General features: G+C 33.5%; 1 protein-coding gene across 1 annotated transcript in view; it reads right to left on the bottom strand.

Moving 5' to 3' along the window:
* LOC114334951 (uncharacterized) overlaps positions 1-20,358 on the bottom strand; it is a 71,902-nt gene that overhangs the window by 10,071 nt on the left and 41,473 nt on the right. Inside the window, exon 4 of the mRNA XM_050658618.1 lies at positions 6,046-6,225. Coding sequence (XP_050514575.1) covers positions 6,046-6,225 — 180 coding nt within the window. The remainder of the gene's footprint in view (positions 1-6,045; positions 6,226-20,358) is intronic.

Genomic DNA, 20,358 nt, shown 5'->3' with positions numbered 1-20,358 from the left:
TTGGCAAGACCACATCCACTCTCTCCGTCTGTCAGTTCAAAACGGCCTTAACTTAATGAAAAGTATCTCTCATAAACAATGGGGTGCCGATTTCCAAACTCTTATGACTGTATACAAAACCCTAATTCGTTCAAAACTAGATTATGCTGCTGTTGCCTACAACTCAGCCAAAGGTTCACTATTGAAAGTGCTAGACACAGTTCATAATTCAGCAATTAGAATTGCACTGGGAGCACACTACACAAGCTCAGTTGAGTGTATGTATGTTGAATCAGGCGAACCATCCCTTCAACTCAGGAGAGAATACCTTAGCCTCATGTATGCCTTAAGAGTATCAACTAACCCACATGTACCTGTTTATAAAAACACATTTACAGATAGATTTCCATCGACATTTAATTGTGGGAAAAGATTGGATCCTCCGTTTTATCATCGAGTGAGAGCAACGTTACAGAGCTTAGACACAATAATTCCACACACTTACAATACTTTTAAAGTCAGCCAACACATATTACCATGGACAATTGCTCTCCCTGCTTGTAATACAAACCTATCTGCATTCAAGAAAGGTGACACACCAGCAAAAATCTTCAATCAGAGATTATTAGAGATATTAAATGGTTTTAATGATCACATCCATATTTATACCGATGCATCCAGATCTGCAAATGGAGTAGGAGCGGCTTTCACAACAGATAACTATAACAGTTCCTACCAGCTCCCTCCCCAAACCTCCATATTCTCAGCTGAACTCTTTGCTATCCTCCAGTCATTAAAGTTTGTTAACACACATGACATCAAATTCTCAATAATCATTAGCGATTCCCTAAGTGCATTAACGGCCTTGAGGCGGGTATACCCCAAACATCCTATCCTCCTCTTAATTAAGGCGGAACTCTTGATATGCCAACAAAATCAAAGATTAGTTCAGTTCCTCTGGGTACCATCACATTGCGAGATAAGTGGAAATGATAAAGCTGACACATTAGCAAAAAATGCGAGTGAGAATCCCTTAACAGACATCATAACTACTTGCGTTCATACTGATCTAAAGCAATATTTTAAAAACAAGATCATGACAAAATGGCAAACAAATTGGAACGAATCAAACTCTACATTAAGAACGATCAAACAAAGTATATCACCGTCGAAACATCCTACAAAGAGAAGAGACCAAGTGCTCATGTCCAGATTGCGACTTGGTCATACGAAGATCACCCACGACTTTTTATTAAAGAAGGAAGCCCCCCCGATGTGTTATGTGTGTGATAGTGAACTAACAGTGCAACATATAATAATAGACTGTCCCCTCTACGTTATAGAACGGCAACATCAACAGTTACCAACTACAATTAAAGATTGTTTAAGTGAAAGTAATTCATGTAAGACTCTTAATTTTTTACGTACTATAGGACTCATTAACCAAATTTAATATACCTAAATTTTGTAATTTGATGTAAATACAGTTCATTGCTAATAACCCTTGTGGTTGAAGCAAATTGTAAATAAAAAAAAAAAAACAATCTCTAATAATTTGAAAGAAAATGAATGGTTACGGAATAAGTTCTTAGCAATTAAATTAGATTTAGTTTAATTATTAATTAAATTCATATTATTATACTTTCGACACCAAGCTAATTAAAACTTCATGGCTTCCAAAAATGCACTGTCATAACATGATTTTAAGGTAAACTTCATGTAACACTCATGAGAAAGCTACATTTTCATTTTTATGAATTATTGTATTAAAATTATTCACAGCTTAAGATTGTTAATGAAAAAAAAAAAACAAAATATTACAGAGGATGCTATTAGTACGAAAAAGTCAAATATCTCGTTTGTCGTAAGAGATACGAAACAAATTGTTAAACGTTAACCACTGACATGCGGCATGTCATGCGTCGCTGAAAATATATTTTGTTGTAAAATTTGTTATATAAAAGATTTCTTCCAGCATCATCTGTGTCCTTCAAGTGGTGTGTAATTGTACCTTCTCCCATAATTCAATAAAATTTTGTTTTGACTAGGAAAGTTTTGGTGTAGTTCTGATTTCTTCCATTATATGTATTTTGGGCTGCTGAATCCGAGTGTGTGATTTCCGGACAAAATTTCGTGACGGAACATGGAAAAAATCGCGAAAAAACCGTAAAATTTCTGCTTTTTCCGGCTTTCTTGCTAAAATCTCTAAAACAATTAATTTTCAGTAAATGGTCTGTCAACAGAAATTAAAATACTTAAAATTCTCTACACACATCAGTATTTACTTTTTTTTTCAGACGAATCGTTTGGTCTAAAATGCAAATTGAAAATTGCCAATTTTTAACGGTCTTGGCAAAACCCAATTTTTTACATTCCAAAACTATATTTTTTATTAGAATGCTGTCATTTGATAAATTTCTTCTAGTTTCTGCACAAATAATAAATGTTAGTTCATATGGTATGTCTCTTGTGACAGCTTCCATAAATCCATTCCATCCTAAAAGGCCGGGAATGTCTCTGCATTTCCCTTAGAGCAACAGAAGATCAGGCACAGATGAAGTCACAGTTTAAGTTGGTGCAAACATTTCCTTCGGATCTGTTATCTTGATTTCTGATAAACCTTGAGGTTTTGTCCTTTTCAAATAAATTAGTTGAACAGCTCCCTGACTTCCATAAACCTCAGACGCGGGTTTCGTTTTTAACCGAGGAATGGATTGGTTAGGAGCTACTGCATGTTTTGGTGAAATACAAGAAATGCTACCTATGACGTGAAAAGTATGGTATCTGTCGATTTTATGTACGTTAAAATCAGTGTTTTCGTACACCTGCTGGTAAACACGGCAGGTCAATTTTCTGCGGATCGTCTGCGAATGCTGACACTTCCAGGCAAACAGCATCTGTATAGGATGAACAAAACCCCAAAGAGGAAACTACATCAACCTATTTTCTTGAGCCGTACTTTTTGTAGAGAAAACGGCCAACCCTGCAAGGAATGGTGAGACGAATTATCTGGACCTTACTGGCGCTACAAGACTTTGAGCAAGCGTGTTGCTTGTCTGGAAGTGTCAGCAATTGCGGGCGATCCACAGAAAATTGACAAGCCATGCTTTACACAACACGTGTACGATAACACTTATTTTAACGTACACACAATCGACGGATACCACACTTTTCACGTCATGGGTGGCATTTCTTGTATTGCACCAAAACATGCAGTGGCTCCTAACCAATCCTTTCCTCGGTTAAAAACTAAACCCGCGCCTGAGGTTTATGGAAGTAAGGGAGCTGTTCAACTAATACATTTTGAAAGGACAAAACCTCAAGGTTTATGAGAAATCAAGATAACTGATCTGAAGGGAATGTTCAGACCAACTGAAACTGTGACTCTATCTGTGCCTGATCTTCTGTGGCTCTAAGGGAAAAGCAGAGATATTCTCGGTATTTTAGAATGGAATGGATTCATGGAAGCTGTGACAAGAGACATACCATATTCATATTATGAACTAACATTTATTATTTGCACACACACACACACACACACACACACACACACACACACACACACACACACACACACACACACACACACACACACACACACACACACACACACACACACACACACACACACACACACACACACACACACACACACACACACACACACACACACACACACACACACATGCTCGTATCAACCCCAGCCCCCGGGGACATGTGTGTTCCCATGGAAAAGTGGAACCCACATGTCCGAAGATCAAACCGGTCACACCCCGTAATAGAGTGGTACCTATCTGACCTCCAAGCTATACCTCCACCCCTCCACATCGAAGGACATACCGAATGGGGAGGCGTTGACTTTAACGTTACTTTGGATGCCCTGGGTAATGGGACATCCTTTGTATTACTTCATGTGGTTAAGCCACCTAGTTTTAGGGGTAGCTAGAAGAGCTTTTCTCCCTATTAATGACTAAATTAATTTTTTACTTTACTTTGGACTTGTGTCCTAAAAAAATGTGTTCCAGACATAAAGGCACCGATCTAAATCGGTGTCTCGCTGTCCAGACCGTGTGTGCATTTATTATTTGTATAGAAAACTAGGAGAAATTTATCAAATGACAGCATTCTAATAAAAAATAAAGTTTTGGAATATAAAAAGTGGGTTTTGCCGAGACCGTTAAAAATTGACAATTTTCAACTTGCACTTTAGACCGAACGGTTCGTTTGAAAAAAAAAAGTAATTAGTGATATTTGTAGAGAATTTTAAGTACTTTAATTCCTGTTAACAGACCATTTACTAAAAGTAAAAAGTTTTCAAGATTTGGGCAAAAAAGCGGAAAAAGCAGAAATTTTTCGCTTTTTTCGCGATTTTTTAATGTTCCGTCAAGACATTTTGTCCAAGATTTTCTCATACCTCATATACGGATTCAGCAGCCCAAAATACATGTATAAAAAAAGAAATCAGAACTACCCCAAAACTTTCCCACTGGGGAGCTCGTAGAGTAAAAATTGACTGAATTACCAACTGTGTACTGTGCTGCAGTTTTAGTATGGTTTAGTCTTTCAGCTAAGTTGAAGTAAAGTTTCCTTGCGGTATCACGTACCTACCGCATGTCAGTGTTTACGTTTCTATAGTTAAGTAGTCCATTCAGTATTCTTTCAATATTAGTATGGCAGCAAGTACATCCAGTTGTTCTACTTTGAAATAGTTTCAACACTGTTTTACTATTTTTTAGCTAACACTACTAGTTGTTTTGCAATTCAGTTTATAAAATTTTTTTAAGAACCTCCACCATTTTTTAATATCATGTATGCCTTTATAATTTTCATGAGAAATTAAAGTTTATTTTTTATATGACTTAAAAATAATTTCGACCACGAATCAAGTAATCTGTTAACAGCGGTACACAGTACCAAGCGGCGCCGCTAGGAGAACACTCCAATAATGCGTCGCAGATTACTTATATGAAACGTGGTCATTTTGTACTCTAATACAGAGTATGGTATGACAAGAAAGAAAACAATCGTTTCGTTTTGATTCAATTCGAGTTTCTTGCCATATTATGACACCTGATGTTTCGGACTATATTCCTTGTCAAAGAGGCTTTCCAAGAACTTCAAGAAGACTGAATTGGACCATCACGAAACGAAGAAGATGGTGCAAATATTAAAATATTTGCACCGGAGTATGGTTAGACTGTCCTCTAACGAGGAACGATGAAATGAGTGAAAAATAATTTCGACCACGAATCAAGTTATCTGTTAACCGAGGTACAGAGTACCAAGCGGCACCGCTAGGAGAACACTCCAATATGCGTCTAATAATAATATTTTAGTATTTGCACCATCTTCTTCGTTTCGTTATGGTCTAATTCAGTCTTTTTACAAAGCTTTTTTGACCAGGAATAGATTTAGAAATATCAGGTGTCAGAGGATGGCAAGAGACTCGAATTGAATCAAAACGAAACGATTATTTTCTTTTTTGTTTATATGTTTATTATACGTTTATTATTTTTATGTTTATATTGACGTAAAAAGCAAATAAAGTGATATTAGACAAACTCATATTAAAAACAAAGGAGAATAGGCAACGGAAGGATACGCATGTCAGTGTCTATTTCCATAATATTTTCAAATATAGACGGCAACCCATATTGACTGGGTGGAACAAACTTATCTTTTTTTTAATGGAACACCCTGTATACTGCTAGTCGCAGGTTTTGCAATGTTAGACGAGCTAATTTCAAAGATAATTACGTTTTCTTATTAATTTCGTAGCAATTAATATTGTAAATTCGTATATAATCTACTGTTGTTTAAAATTATTAATATATCGAAATATTTCATTTTGGTATAGAGGGTTGGTAGAAACTTAGAATGAGTATTTTCCGAGCTTTCCTAAATGGAGTACCCTGTATTATAATGAAATGATATTTATGATACTTTTTTATTTCTTAAGCACTCCCTATAACTAAGTGCTTTAATTTGTGAGTTATTCGTGATTCTTTAAGCTAAACATTAGTTGTAACAAAAAATACGTTAAATTTTATTAGGTTTATAAATTACCCTATTTCACGACCATCTTCAACGTAAGTAACCGATGAAACGGACTCTATATTGCCAACATCAGAGGTAGAGAGAAGATCGTCTTCAGATTCATTTAAATCATCTGTTGAAATTTTTATCGCTTGCAATACCATAAGTGGCCCTGAGTCCAAACTCTGTATAGTTGTGGAACTGGTATGACTAAAAACAATAAAAATACTGTTATATTAAATAATTTTGATTTAGATTTATGGTGTGAAATTTATGTTACATTGGGAACATCTGGATTGAAAAAATCGTAATAAACTAATAAAAATATATGCAAGTTAATTTTAAAAATATACGAAAACATTTTATATAATATGTAGCTATTCTACATAAATTTACACGTGCTTCTTAAGATGCCGTGCATTTCTGCGTAGGCGTCCACCGTACATTGCCTTATGAGGTGAGATGTTAGATAGTCAGGATTAAATCATTCTGCTTTTAGCAACATTGAGAAGCATTTCATAAATGTGGATTCCTGTCCATTGGCGAATATTACGCAACCAAGACATCTTTTTACGTCACAGACCCCTCTTACCCTTTATCTTTCCTTCGGATATCAGTTGCTGAAAAGTGTATCTTTCTCGTCGTAATATGTTCCTTAAGTATGCAGTCTTCTCACTCTTAACATATTAAAAATTTCCCCTGTGCGCGCTTTTCTTAGTACTTCCTCATTTCTGGCTCTGTCCGTGCATTATATTCTAAGCATTCGATGCGAGCACCACATTTCAAACACTTCATGTTTGTTAGTGGAACTGGCCTTTAACATCCATGCATCCATTCCATACAACAGCATAGGCAAAACGTAACACTCAAGCATATTGTGTCTGAGGTTGAAATCTAACTTGCAATCTTACTTTACGAAACCCCAAAAAAGCAGCATTTCTGGATTTTTATTTCATTTTTAGGGTCCCAATTCTCGTTTAGCAAACAACTCAAGTATTTAAATTGCTTGTGCTATTCGATTTCTTCTCCAGAGACATATATCTTTGCGTTAGGGTAATTATTTTTTCTACTTATTTACATATAAAAAAAAAATAAAATCATCATCAGCATGGTGCTGCAGATGTTAGTGGGCTTTGACCATCTCTAGTTTCCTGCACCAGTATGCTCTCTCTCTTGCTTGGATTTTCAGTTGGTCTACCGATCTTATTGTGTTACCCCGAATATCCACCTTAGCCTTGGTCTACCCTGTCTTTTCATTCTCAGCGGTTGCGCTATTATACAAATATACATTATCTCATAGAAATATATTGGATATAGGTTTCTGGCTCTCTCCTACACACTTTAAGGTTTATTTCAACTTAGTTCTGGTACAAAAAATGCTTTAAAATAGTAGTACAAATTGGAGAGAAATTTAATTCTATTACTTTAATACTTCAGCGACTTAAACCATCAAAAAAGCAGATTCAAAACGTATAATGTCATTTGAAATGTGGGTCTACCGGAGAATTTTGCGCATACCATGGACCGCACATCGCACAAATAATTCAATATTAGCCGAACTTAACATAAAAACTAAACTCAGCACAACTATCAACCAAAATATACTAAGATATTTTGGACGTATAACTAGAAGAAGAGATGGCATGGGACGAATGATAGTTGAAGGCAACGTAGAGGGCAGAAGATCCAGAGGAAGATCTCCATTACGATGGTCGGACCAAATAAAGGACATGACTTGACTCATTCTCCGAAGCAAAACAACACGCACAGGAGAGAAAAAACTGGACAAAAATAGTCAAAGGACTTACATGACGCCACTACATCCTTACGAAGGAGAACAGATAGAGGAGGAGGAGGAGGACTTTAATATTATTACTACTATTCTCTAAAGATCAAATTATTGTAGCTCTGAAGACATTGACTATATTATAAATTAAATAATTAGTAATATGTAATTAGAAAATTACGGGTAGCGGGTAGCACTTTCTACGATCCCGGTAGAAGACAGACTACTACAAGGAGAGGCGTACTTGCCCTACGCTAGCTACTGGCTTTTTACTCTATCCCAAGTTCCAGGAGATGTCAGGTCCCTAACCTCTCCTCTCATACACCCCCAATTTCCACCACCTATATATCCTACTCCTATTCACCGAATGATTGCCGGTATAAGCAATCCCCCACTTTCTGACTAAACGGCTTTAGGCGGATGAGTTGGAAAGTAGTAGGGCACCCTTTTGTCCTGGGGTTGAGAAATCGGTCTCGAAGGTAGAGGAATCAAAAGCATGGTTTAAGACATAAGGATGTAGAAGGCAAGGAGAAACCAATACATTAAAGGTCCCTATGGATATCCCTAGTAAAATCATCATGGTTTTAGTAACCAACAACGGCGTTACTGATTATGGCCCTCGGAAGCCAAGATCCGGCAGGGAAGGAAAAGACAGGGCCTCTCAGATCGTTAATCAGCGAATTCCTTGTCAGAAGAACGGAGGCGAAAGAATAAGACTGTCAAACACTAGAATTGGAACTTAAAAAACGTTCAGAGTATAGTTCAGCCTGGTAAGATGCACAATATTATGCAAGAAATGAGCAGGTTGAATATTGATGTTCTAGGTATCAGTGAAGCCAGGAGGCCTAACTCAGGTTGATTTTCAACAAATGAAGCCATAATATATTATTCCGGTAGCGAGGACAATCTACATAGACACGGCGTGGCAGTAATAGTTAATAAAATATCTAAAGGGCAGTGAAAGGCTTTTTCCTATTCGAGAAAGAGTAATGGTATTAAAGTTAGTGACATCTCACGCCAAATTGAACTTGATACAAGTGTATGCTCCTACCTCGAATGTCTACGAAGAAGAAGTTGAATTATTTTATAGGGATATCGAAGAGGCACTGAAAATAACGAAAACTAGAGAAATCACGATAGTTCTACATAAATGCATATTACAACTGACTACTACTGTTTTACTAGGATTTACAGAGTTTTTCTCCCTATCGAGTCAAGGATCCCAGTCGAGGATGCTGACAGTCATCTCGATTTCAGATGATGCGTGGTTGCACCTGAACCATGCTTTTCAGCATGAAACTTTATAGTTTTTGACCATATCTCTGAAAATGACTGTTTAAGCCGAAAGCTTTTAGATAGTAATTAAAAATAGTGGTTTTCATACATTTTTTCCCATTCATTTATTTTAAGAAATTTTAAGAAATTTTTATTTACCTATAAGTATTATTTACAAGCATACTTTTTATAACAGTTTCTGTTCAAGTTGATTCCTACGGTAGGTATTAAATTATTTTCTCTTTAGAGCTAATAAAAATCCAATAAAAAGAACATAAAAATATCCACATAAAACTTGCATTCTTACCTTGTAGCATAAAAAACGGATTATTTTTTTAAATGTAAATTTAAAATGAAAAATAACATGACCATAATGCTGCCTACTCTTCTGATATTTACTTGAAAATTTAAAAGGTTGATAAAAATATTGCTGCATGTAGTTTAGGTTAATTCTCTATTTTATGTGCAAATGTTAACTGTCAGACTTATAGAACATTATGCTAATACTTAACATACAATTTCATTTTTATTAATACCTAGATTGAATTTGTAAGGTTTATACAAACATGCAGTAAAATATGCAAATTACATAATGTTATGATAAAAACAACGTCTTCGTATAAAACAGGCGTAGGCTAGTTGAAAGCATTATAAATTTACTCTAAACTGGATAAGCAATGTCCGTTATATCAATGCATCCATCTATCTACAGATCATTATCTATTTATAATATGATTATAGGTGTCATCTTTATTATTAATTTAATATAAGTACTAAAACACCTTTATAATATTTGCTGTGTGTAACCTTTATCGCCGTCTCCCTGTCATCTGTATAAAATATCAACCTTGCTATGTGTGTGGCCTAATAATACATAATCAACCTAGAGAAGTAACGACTATCCTAAGACACTCTCTGGTACAGGCCTCTAAAACTGATTTTGATAAAGAGCCTAGCCGGGTAAGATGATGAAAAGTGCCCCCAACTCGAATTCCATATAGGTCACCGTTTAGCATATATAGTGAAACTCACTTTCTGAAATTTTTAGCCCCCTAGGTGGTCATGTGACCCACCTAGAGCCTAATTAGGGTTTTTATGTTTTTATTTTTTATCTCAACCGCATAGAAAACTAGCGAAAAACTTTAAATAAAAAAATTGTAAGTTTTAAAAAGTTCTGTCCGAAACTTTTTTTTATTTTTGGCGGGAAATTTAAATTTTAGAACGATTTTAAAATTTTAAACGAGTATAAAAAAATAACTAAGACATTCGTTTTTAGGAAAAAAAATATAAAGTGTTTTTTGCACAATGTTTGACCCTGAATTTTTTCAAATTTTTAAAATTGGAGAAACGCACCTTTAAAAATAGAAAACCGCATTTTCTCGTTTTTTTTTCGTTTTTTGATACAATTTTATACATGTTTTTCAAAAAAGGTAACACCGTCACTAGAATCGGTAAAAAACTGAAAAATAATTGTGGCTTGCTTAATAAAATTTTTTTGTAACGCCATCCATTTTCAAGTTACAGAGCGTTGGAAAAAACAAAATTTTGTAAACATTTTTTAAGATTTTGCCTAAACTACTGGCAACATTGTAATATAAGAATTTTATATTTATCATTGGCGCGTATAGGGGTAATGGTCTGAACATTTTAATGAAAAAAGATAGTATGCCACTGACATATTTCAAAATAACAATCGCTTTTGAATTCCTCGTTCAATTTGTGACAAAAATCAATCTTCCTATTTTTTCATACGACGCTCCGTTTTTATTCAAAAAATAAAACATCTTAACCGTTACAAAGTATTCGAACTTCTAGTAGTTTCTACATCTGCATAAACTCGTACATCCATTATACATAAAAACTAATTCGAATACTTTGGAAGCTTTAAGATATTTTATTTTTTGCAGCAAAACGGCGCGTCGCATGAAAAAATGAGAAGATAGTTTTTTATCGCAAATCGAACGAGGAATTCAAAAATGATTGTTAATTTGAAATATGTCAGTGGCGTACTATCTTTTTTTCTTTGAAAAGTTCAGACCATTACCCCTATGCGCGCCAACGATGAATATCAAATCCTTAATTGTATGTCAAAACATGCACAATAACTACCTCTTAAAACCCGCCAAGTTTTATTACAATGTTGCCAGTAGTTTCGGCAAAATCGTAAACAATGTGTAAAATTTTGTTTTCTTCAACGCCCTGTATCTTGAAAATGGATGGCGTTACAAAAAATTTGTATTAAGCAAGCCCCAATTATTTTTCAGTTTTTTACCTCTTCTAGTGACGGTGTTACCTTTTTTGAAAAATATGTATAAAATTGTATCAAAAAAGGAAAAAAAACCGAAAAAATGCGGTTTTTATTTTTAAAGGTGCGTTTCACCAATTTTAAAAATTTGAAAAAATTCAGGGTGAAACATTGTGCAAAAACACACGTTATATATTTTTTTCGTGAAAACGAATGTCTTAGTTATTTTTATACTCTTTTAAAATTTTAAAATCGTTGTAAAATTTAAATTTCCCACCAAAAAAAAAAATTTCGGACAGAAATTTTTAAAGCTTACAACTTTTTTATTTAAAGTTTTTCGCTAGTTCTCGATGCGGCTGAGATAAAAAATAAAAGCATAAAACCCCTAATTAGGCTCTAGTTTGGTCACATGACCACTAGGGTGGAGCGCAAATTTATTTTTTTGAATTTCATTTTCGCGGGGTGCGGAATTAATGCGTCTTTGATTTTCGAATGAAAAACTTAGATGACATTTTTTCGTATTTTCAGTCTGAAAAGTGCCCCAAGGTGATTGAAATTTTGGAATTTTGTAAAAAAAGAATCTAAAAAAAATTCGATAAAGTCAACTAGAGTCAACGATAATGTTTTGTTCATTTATTTAAGTTATTAGGACTATAATATAAAGAAAAATAAAAAGAAAAATAGTCAATATAAAGTAAAAAAAAAATGATTACAAATTGAAGAATAACATAAAAACTCATTGTGAACAACAGTCTTTCTTAGTATAAAATTTAGGCATCAAAAGGCATAATTTGAGCTTATTCTTAATGAATCAGCCTCTCCTCCGTGACCCACAGAGAGCAGCACTTGCTTCTGTAACTAATTTGACTCACCTTTCAGAATATTGTGTGTGACACGAAATTTTTCCGTGATGGCTTATGATGGCCTGAGATATCCTTTCAGTACTTAAATTCTTCAAAGTGGAGGTTCTGTCTTGGTTTTCCAATCTATCATATCGATGTAATCATCGGCATCCATATTTAAAGTAGGTACTTGGAACATATGTAAGGCTCCTATGTATGATGTCTCTCTGATCTTCGATATTCTGCGGAGTGCAACTTCTCTCAAGTACTGTCTGTTTTCGGCTAACATTCCTAGTAGTAGATTCTCTGAATGTCCAAAGAATGCATTTCTCTGTATGACTGGGACAATAACATTCTTCAGGTGGTTTGGCAAATAGCGCGACAGTTTTATCGTATCATATAAATGTTTTGGCATCAAAAATACAAATTGGCCTAGTCTTGATCCTGAACCACATAGGAGCATAGACCGTTAAAATAAATGTGCTTAGTATAATTAGGTTTTCTGACGGAGTTTGGCTTGAGACATATAATCTCAATATCAGATTAAACATTGTCAACTATCTAGGGTGAACTAGTTTACCAGGATTTTTTTTCACAAAATTTTCATCGCAATGTCCACTATTGATACACTGACATATTTGTAGTAGATATAGTTAATCGGTGCTTAATTCCTGTATGGATTTGGTAATATCGGGCAACGTACATTTAATTGCATGAAACGGAACAATGGGTAATACTTCACAGTTAGTAACTGCCTTGCCGATGGGACCTGTGAAACCTTTTGGTCCACTTCTAGTGAAATCTAGATGTTAAAAAAGATGACGCAATGTCAGTTCATTGACGTGTAGTTGGTATATGAACCATTAGAGTGGAGGTGAAAATTTGATTTCCAATAAACGAATAACGCCACCTTTGTTTCCTTGGTTAACGACAGTCCCATCACCACCAACAGCCATTATTTGATTTACATCAATAGAGTTCGAGGAAAGAAATGTCAGAATAGAATTACAAAGTAGTCCTACCTTTAGAACGAGCTTTTCGAGCAAATCGTTTTCAGTAATGAGACCAATGTCGTGAAAAGCTACAGAAATAATTGCTACTCCAGCACAATCTGAAACCCCAAACCGATCTAATGTTCTGGCAACAACCGGAAATGTGACATCAGTCATTGTAAGTGAAGAAGTGGAAATAATCGATTGCGATTGGAAGTTCTCAATTTCACCGCTTTTGTTTAATGTATCTGGCTGTTGAACATTCGGTCGTATCTTTGAAGTTGTAGGTAATCTAGAAGTACTAGGAATGGATTCCACCCCTATTTGCAAGACTATTTCTTCTTCACGTTGCTCTTGTTGGTGTAATATATGTAAATCCATCTCAATTTTTTGGTCGCTTCACGATCTAAACTGATAATCATTATTTTATGGTCAGTTCGTTGGTCGATTAAGAAATTTCCTTCCGGTATTGGAATCTTTCGGTTTCTAGGACAGTTGCAATCTCTGAACTCTAAACATTTGCAAGTTGCAATATCAAACAATTTCTTGCTATCCTCACCAAACTTTAATAGCTTCTCTTTGTAACCGTCTTCATCATTCCTGCCTTCATAAGGTTTCAATAATATTATATACGTATCGTGGAAAACTATAATAATTCTAGCTAATATTGTTTTGTGTTCTACTTACTTATAATTAAAATTGAGTGGGAGGGTGAAGGTTGACTCCTGTGACAGGTTATAACTCTTTTGTTGCGTTAGGTCGGGGGGTTGGCGCGAAATTCAAAATAGATCAATTTAAGTAGCGCTGGGGCAGTTATTCTGATGAAAATAGAAATAAGTGTTATTGAAGTTTTCGATTCATATCCTAGAAGTGAATTGATACCGCACCCCGCGTAGGTAAAAATGCAAAAAAAATTTTTTTTCAAATTTCAAAATTTGAATCACGTTGGGGCAGATGTTACAGTCATAATATAAAAAAATGACAATTAACTTTTCCAATCCTTTCCCACAGTAGCGTCGATTCCGCACCCCGCGTTTGTAAAAATTATTATTTCATTTTTCTCCATATAACAGCGCTCCACCCTAATGACCACCTAGGGGGCTAAAAATTTCAGAAAGTTAGTTTCACTATATATGCTAAACGGTGACCTATATGGAATTCGAATCGACTTGGGGGCACTTTTCATCATCTTACCCGGCTAGGCCCTTTGGTGATAATAACATGTAATAACAAAATATTGAAAACACCGAACGCAATGTTTTATTTATAAACAGTGTAAGACCGGTATTTGCTTTTAAACACTAACGCCCGCTTGCTCATTCCAAGTTCAACTCAAGTTCAGCGCCATTAGCGAGTTTAAGGCATGAAGTGCCTATCACCGTACAACGCACTTCATGCCATGAACTCGGTAATGACGTTTTTACTTAAAAAGCATGAAAATCTTTTAAAATGAAAGATTGAAAAGTTGCTTTTATTCATTTGTTGCTGAATTATTGTAAACCGAGCTTACTTAAATTTGAAGAAGGCTCACTTAGCAATTATTGCAAAATTGAAATTGTTTATTCCAGAAAGCTGTTAGCTTTTACCTACAACGTTATTATGCTTAAGAGGATCGGAACGTATTTTCGGCTGCAATGCTATTCAAATGGGGATTCATTTTTTTCAAATCCTGAGAAAACTAATAAGTATTTTGGAAAAATTTAAACGCAGAATGAAAGATTACGTTATTAGCGAGGGCCGAAAGTCCCTGAGAACTTCTACAATGTTTATTTTAATAAGTTACAGGGGTGAAAAAACTAAGAGAAAATTTAGTGTGATTTTTAAATTCAAATATCTCATTCAAAATAAACTTTTTATTTATTCTAAGGGACTTTCGGCCCTCGGTAATAATTTAGTCTTTCATTCTGCGTTTAAATTTTTCAAAAATATTTATTGGTTTTTTCAGGATTTGAAAAAAATGAACACAATGCCGTGGTAATATTTTCCAAATCTGTCTTTGTCTTACAACGCACTCAACCGAATATAATATTGTCAGCATATATTGTTAGTCAGACACTGACAATCAGTGACAATTTTAAATATTTGACATTGCATCGGGAATATTTTGAGAAATTGATTAAATATTATTGATATATAGTGTATTTGATAAATAATTGATTTAAGACGTGAACTTAATAAAAAGTTATTTATTGTGTATTATTTGTGAAAGATCCAAGCAGAAAATACATCAGATATATCCTGTGATCCAAGTATTTTGTTGTTAGAGATGTTCAAAATTGTAAGCGTTCCAAAATAACAACATATTATTAAAAAATCACTTTAACACTTTTCCTCTTTTCTCGATTGATTATTAGTTTTTGTTGTACAAATAAATTATTACAATCACTGAAAACATAGTTAGTGAAAAAATTATCACATTTATTAACTGAATTAATAATTTGCAATTATAAAAATAACAGTTATCCAAGAACATTCAAAAGCCATCTCTTTAAATTAATTATGACATTTTCAAGTAGAATGACATTCTAGTAATGTTTACATATCCACACCAGTGTGAATTTTACTACACGTAATTTGCCGTGTAAAGACAGAAAAAGTAGGGATACACGTAAAATATTTGCGAATTATGTACCCATAGCCTTAACTGAGTCCATGAATCAATGTTGCATGAGTAAGAAGAATCTTGAAAGGCCAGATTGAAGTGAAAGTCTTAATCATCAAATTCAATAATTTAACAATGAAAAAAGTTTATGGCAAATATTGTAAAATAGCTTTAAACAGTACTACGATTTTAATCTTATAAACATTAAAATAACACAGATGCACTAATATGTAGGAAATTAATTTATTTTTATTTTAGACGATGGCATGTTTATACGAAATAAAAAAATACAATGTCCTATGACCCTTAGAACCCGGGTTAGCCCTTTTTTTCAAATTCGGTGGACTTGAATACCATTAAGCAATTTAAAAAGCACCATTTGAAAGATCAAAAGTATCACGTTTTGATTAAAATAAAATTCAAAATACTGAATGACAGGGAGAGAAGAGTACTTTTAAAATTCGTAAAAAATTTCAATCCTAGCTTAGCGCTTTCGGCTTATAAAGCCATCTACAGAGCTATGCTACAATAAAAGATCTCTAATGATCTTACGCTTGTTCACGTAAAATCCAAATCTGCATTAAAAAAAAATAAAAAATATGAAAAAAATATTTTTAAGAAAAGCTTTTCTTTAGTTACGAGTGACTAAAAAAATAAATATATTATAAAAAAATTAACTAAAAAGCTTAAGCTAAGAAGCTTAACTGAAATAAAAAAAAAAATTGAAAAAGTGTAACACATTCGTCAAAGAAAAGCGTGGTGCGTCTTCGTCGAATAAACGGTTTTTTCATCACGCATTTCTTTAACGAATGTGTTAGATTTTTCAATTTTTTTTTATTTTTTGCTTTTTGGTTAATTTTTTTATAATATGTTTATTTTTAGTCACTCGTAACTAAAGAAAAGCGTTTCTTAAAAATATTTTTTTCGTATTTTTTTTATTTTTTACTTTTTAGTTTTAAACTTTTCAAACATTAAAATATATCGTCATGTTTATTAAATTATGTATAAAACATATGATGTACAAACATGAAAAGTAGTCGGAATCGGCAAAAAATTTGAAACTTTATTGTTTATTTATGAAGTATAACGTAAACAATTAACGTAAAAAGTGAAATTATGTATAGTTCATATAATTAGCTACAATCTGTAAAAGTTTTAATTTTCTTCATTGTAAAAAACAAGAGAATTTAAGAATTTTCCGTTAAAATTGTTTTTTTTTTATTTAAAGAATTAATAAACATACAATTTTTTTTATTGACTATTCGTGTATTGTTCCAGCGAATGCATATGTCTGCAAATTTTCATTCATTTGCATTGAAGAAAAGTCAGTCAAATTAACGTCTAAAGATTTGATGCAAACTATTGAAGTAAAGAAAAGCGTTTAAAAAAGGGTTTTCCATTTCAGATTTTAAATTTGTTCCACACTTTACCCACAAGAGGTAGGGTGGGGGGTCATGTTTGATGTCTGTCGACAGATTTTTGTAAAATTTTCAACACCCGTCGTTCACTTGTTTGTTCCAATGTAAATTTGCGAAATATTTCACCGTCCCACTTCTTTTGCACACCCGGTATACTCGGTTTATGATGATACACTGGTTTATGTTTTATAGTGGCTAGTCAGGCAATCATTAAAGCTGTTAATGAGTGTTACATACGTGTTATAAAACAGATAAGGAATTGGTAACTCTAATGTGAATTATCGGCCTTACAATACCTATAAAAATGCATACATTTCCTGTAAGATTAAATTTTTTTCATTCTATTTTTTTACCATGTTACCAATACAATAGTGTTAGAGAAAATGTTTGTCATAAATATTCAAATTGAGCTTTAATCACACTTCTATTCAGTGAGGTAGAGAGATGAAAGATAGACTAAATATTACTAAAGGTAGATTAAAGGTAGACTATAAGACTAAATACTATTAAAATAAAACAAACATGTTGTTGCTAAGTAAAAAAATCTTCTAATAATTTATTTAATCTGACTCATTTATATTGGCAATTCAGACGTATATTATACATTTTAAAGTAGAAGACTTTAAAATGATATCCCCAATATTTATGAGTTGCGTTCCTGGGACGACTTTAGTAAAAGATAGTTCATTCGATTACATGAAATCAATCCCAAGAATATCCGTCGCAAAAAAATCATAGCATGTGATCTGTCTTTAAAAAGACAACCAAATGCAACGACGACAGTAAAATTCTCGCGTTAGAGATTCCATAGTAAATCACCAGGGAAAACCAGGAAAAACCTCGTGATACTATCCCGACATCGTAAGTATTTGGTCTTACATTTAATCTACCTTCAAAAAACTAATACCAAATTCTGACTTTAATATGTTTAATTATAAATAATATTAATATTACATAGATATACAATGAGTAATACTAAAATATAAAATTTGTACTAACTCGATATGTTATTGACTTACTAATCGTGGTATTTTCTTTCTATTGACTTCCTCTTTCAGTATGGGTAACCACATCCTACTGCATTCTACCGAGGAATTTGCGACACAATTGGTTTCATTTAGCATAATTAGAGCCGCTTCTTTGATTTTTCTCTTTTTACTATCTGATTAAAATAACAATACCATATATAAAAGGACTATCCGAGAAACTTAAAACGATAGGAAATAAATTCAACATTTCAACAACATTCAAAACAACAAACACATTGAGATCTATTCTATCTAAAACTAAACCTAACAATGAACAAGAAAGAACAAAGAATTGTATTTATAGAATACCTTGTGAATGCGAACAATTTTATTTAGGTGAAACATCAAGACCATTAAACGTTAGAATAAGTGAACATCAGTCTTATATTAAAAACAGAGAATTTGATAGATCTCAGATATGTCAACACGCATGGGATAATGAACATAGAGTTCAGTGGAGAGATTCAAGTATAGTCCTGAAAGAATCAGATAGTAAAAAGAGAAAAATCAAAGAAGCGGCTCTAATTATGCTAAATGAAACCAATTGTGTCGCAAATTCCTCGGTAGAATGCAGTAGGATGTGGTTACCCATACTGAAAGAGGAAGTCAATAGAAAGAAAATACCACGATTAGTAAGTCAATAACATATCGAGTTAGTACAAATTTTATATTTTAGTATTACTCATTGTATATCTATGTAATATTAATATTATTTATAATTAAACATATTAAAGTCAGAATTTGGTATTAGTTTTTTGAAGGTAGATTAAATGTAAGACCAAATACTTACGATGTCGGGATAGTATCACGAGGTTTTTTCCTGGTTTTCCCTCGTGATTTACTATGGAATCTCTAACGCGAGAATTTTACTGTCATCGTTGCATTTGGTTGTCTTTTTAAAGACAGATCACATGCTATGATTTTTTTGCGACGGATATTCTTGGGATTGATTTCATGTAATCGAATGAACTATCGTTTAGTAAAGTCGTCCCAGGAACGCAACTCATAAATATTGGCGATATCATTTTAAAGTCTTCTACTTTAAAATGTATAATATACGTCTGAATTGCCAATATAAATGAGTCAGATTAAATAAATTATTAGAAGAATTTTTTTACTTAGCAACAACATGTTTGTTTTATTTTAATAGTATTTTGTATTTTGACAACGAAACCCGATTTGAGCTTCGAAACGTTTATAAGACTACAGATATACTAATTAGTACCACATATTCGTTTTATTTATTATCGGTGTTGTGAACAAAGGGCACCATCGTTAAAATAGGCGAAACGTCCTCACTCCCAGAATTATTTTTTCATTTGGCAAAACTACAAGAAGACTGGAACGTAGATATTATAATTGTACCTATTCACCAAACAGTTTATTATAACTACAGAACATTACTCTCCTAATAGTCTACTCACAACATAGGGGGCCCAGTGGACACTTTTAGTTCGCCGCGATTTGATGGTGGTATTATAGGTTTTTTGGGTCGCTGAATCCAATGGAAGTGGTCTGCAAAGCCCAAATGTGGTGAGTTTAATTGTTATTAACAAATTATGGTAAAAATAGGTTTTTTAAGAAATTATTAGAAGCCGTGTAAATAAATTGATAGTGTTAAGGTCTTCTCTGGTGTATTTTTGGTCGCTGAATCGAATGCAATTACTCAAAATATGTTCTTATTTTGTTAATAACAGAATAATTGCATATTCGCCGAAAAGCTTGAAATGCGTTATCTAGAGCAAGTTTGTAGTATTTTTCATAGTATTTTTATACGCTAAATCGATTGTCACTAGTCGTGATAGCTTAAATCACGTTCCGACATTGTTATTAATAAATTGTTGCAAAAATAACGGCTTATAGTACGTGTACTCACGGTTTTTTGCTCTAAGTTTAAAAAAACCACTTGGAATGACACGAAATTGGCATGCACATAGCTAACATGTCAAACAAAACAAGTGATATTGTGCCGATGTGTGCTTTTACTCTGGGAGTGAGTTTCACCCCGTTTCGGCGGTGAAAGAAGAAACCTTTAAAATAAGTCCGGAATTAAATAAACTGACTAATTCTAAACAACGTTTGTTTTATACAGTTTTTTCATTAAGTCAATACTTTTCGAGTTATTTGCGAGTGAATATGACAATTTTTCAACAAA

The sequence above is a fragment of the Diabrotica virgifera genome, chromosome 8, assembly GCF_917563875.1.
Source record: "Diabrotica virgifera virgifera chromosome 8, PGI_DIABVI_V3a".
NCBI lineage: Eukaryota > Metazoa > Arthropoda > Insecta > Coleoptera > Chrysomelidae > Diabrotica > Diabrotica virgifera.
Note: the sequence above shows the minus strand (reverse complement) of the source record. Positions and strands in the feature narration are given on the sequence as shown.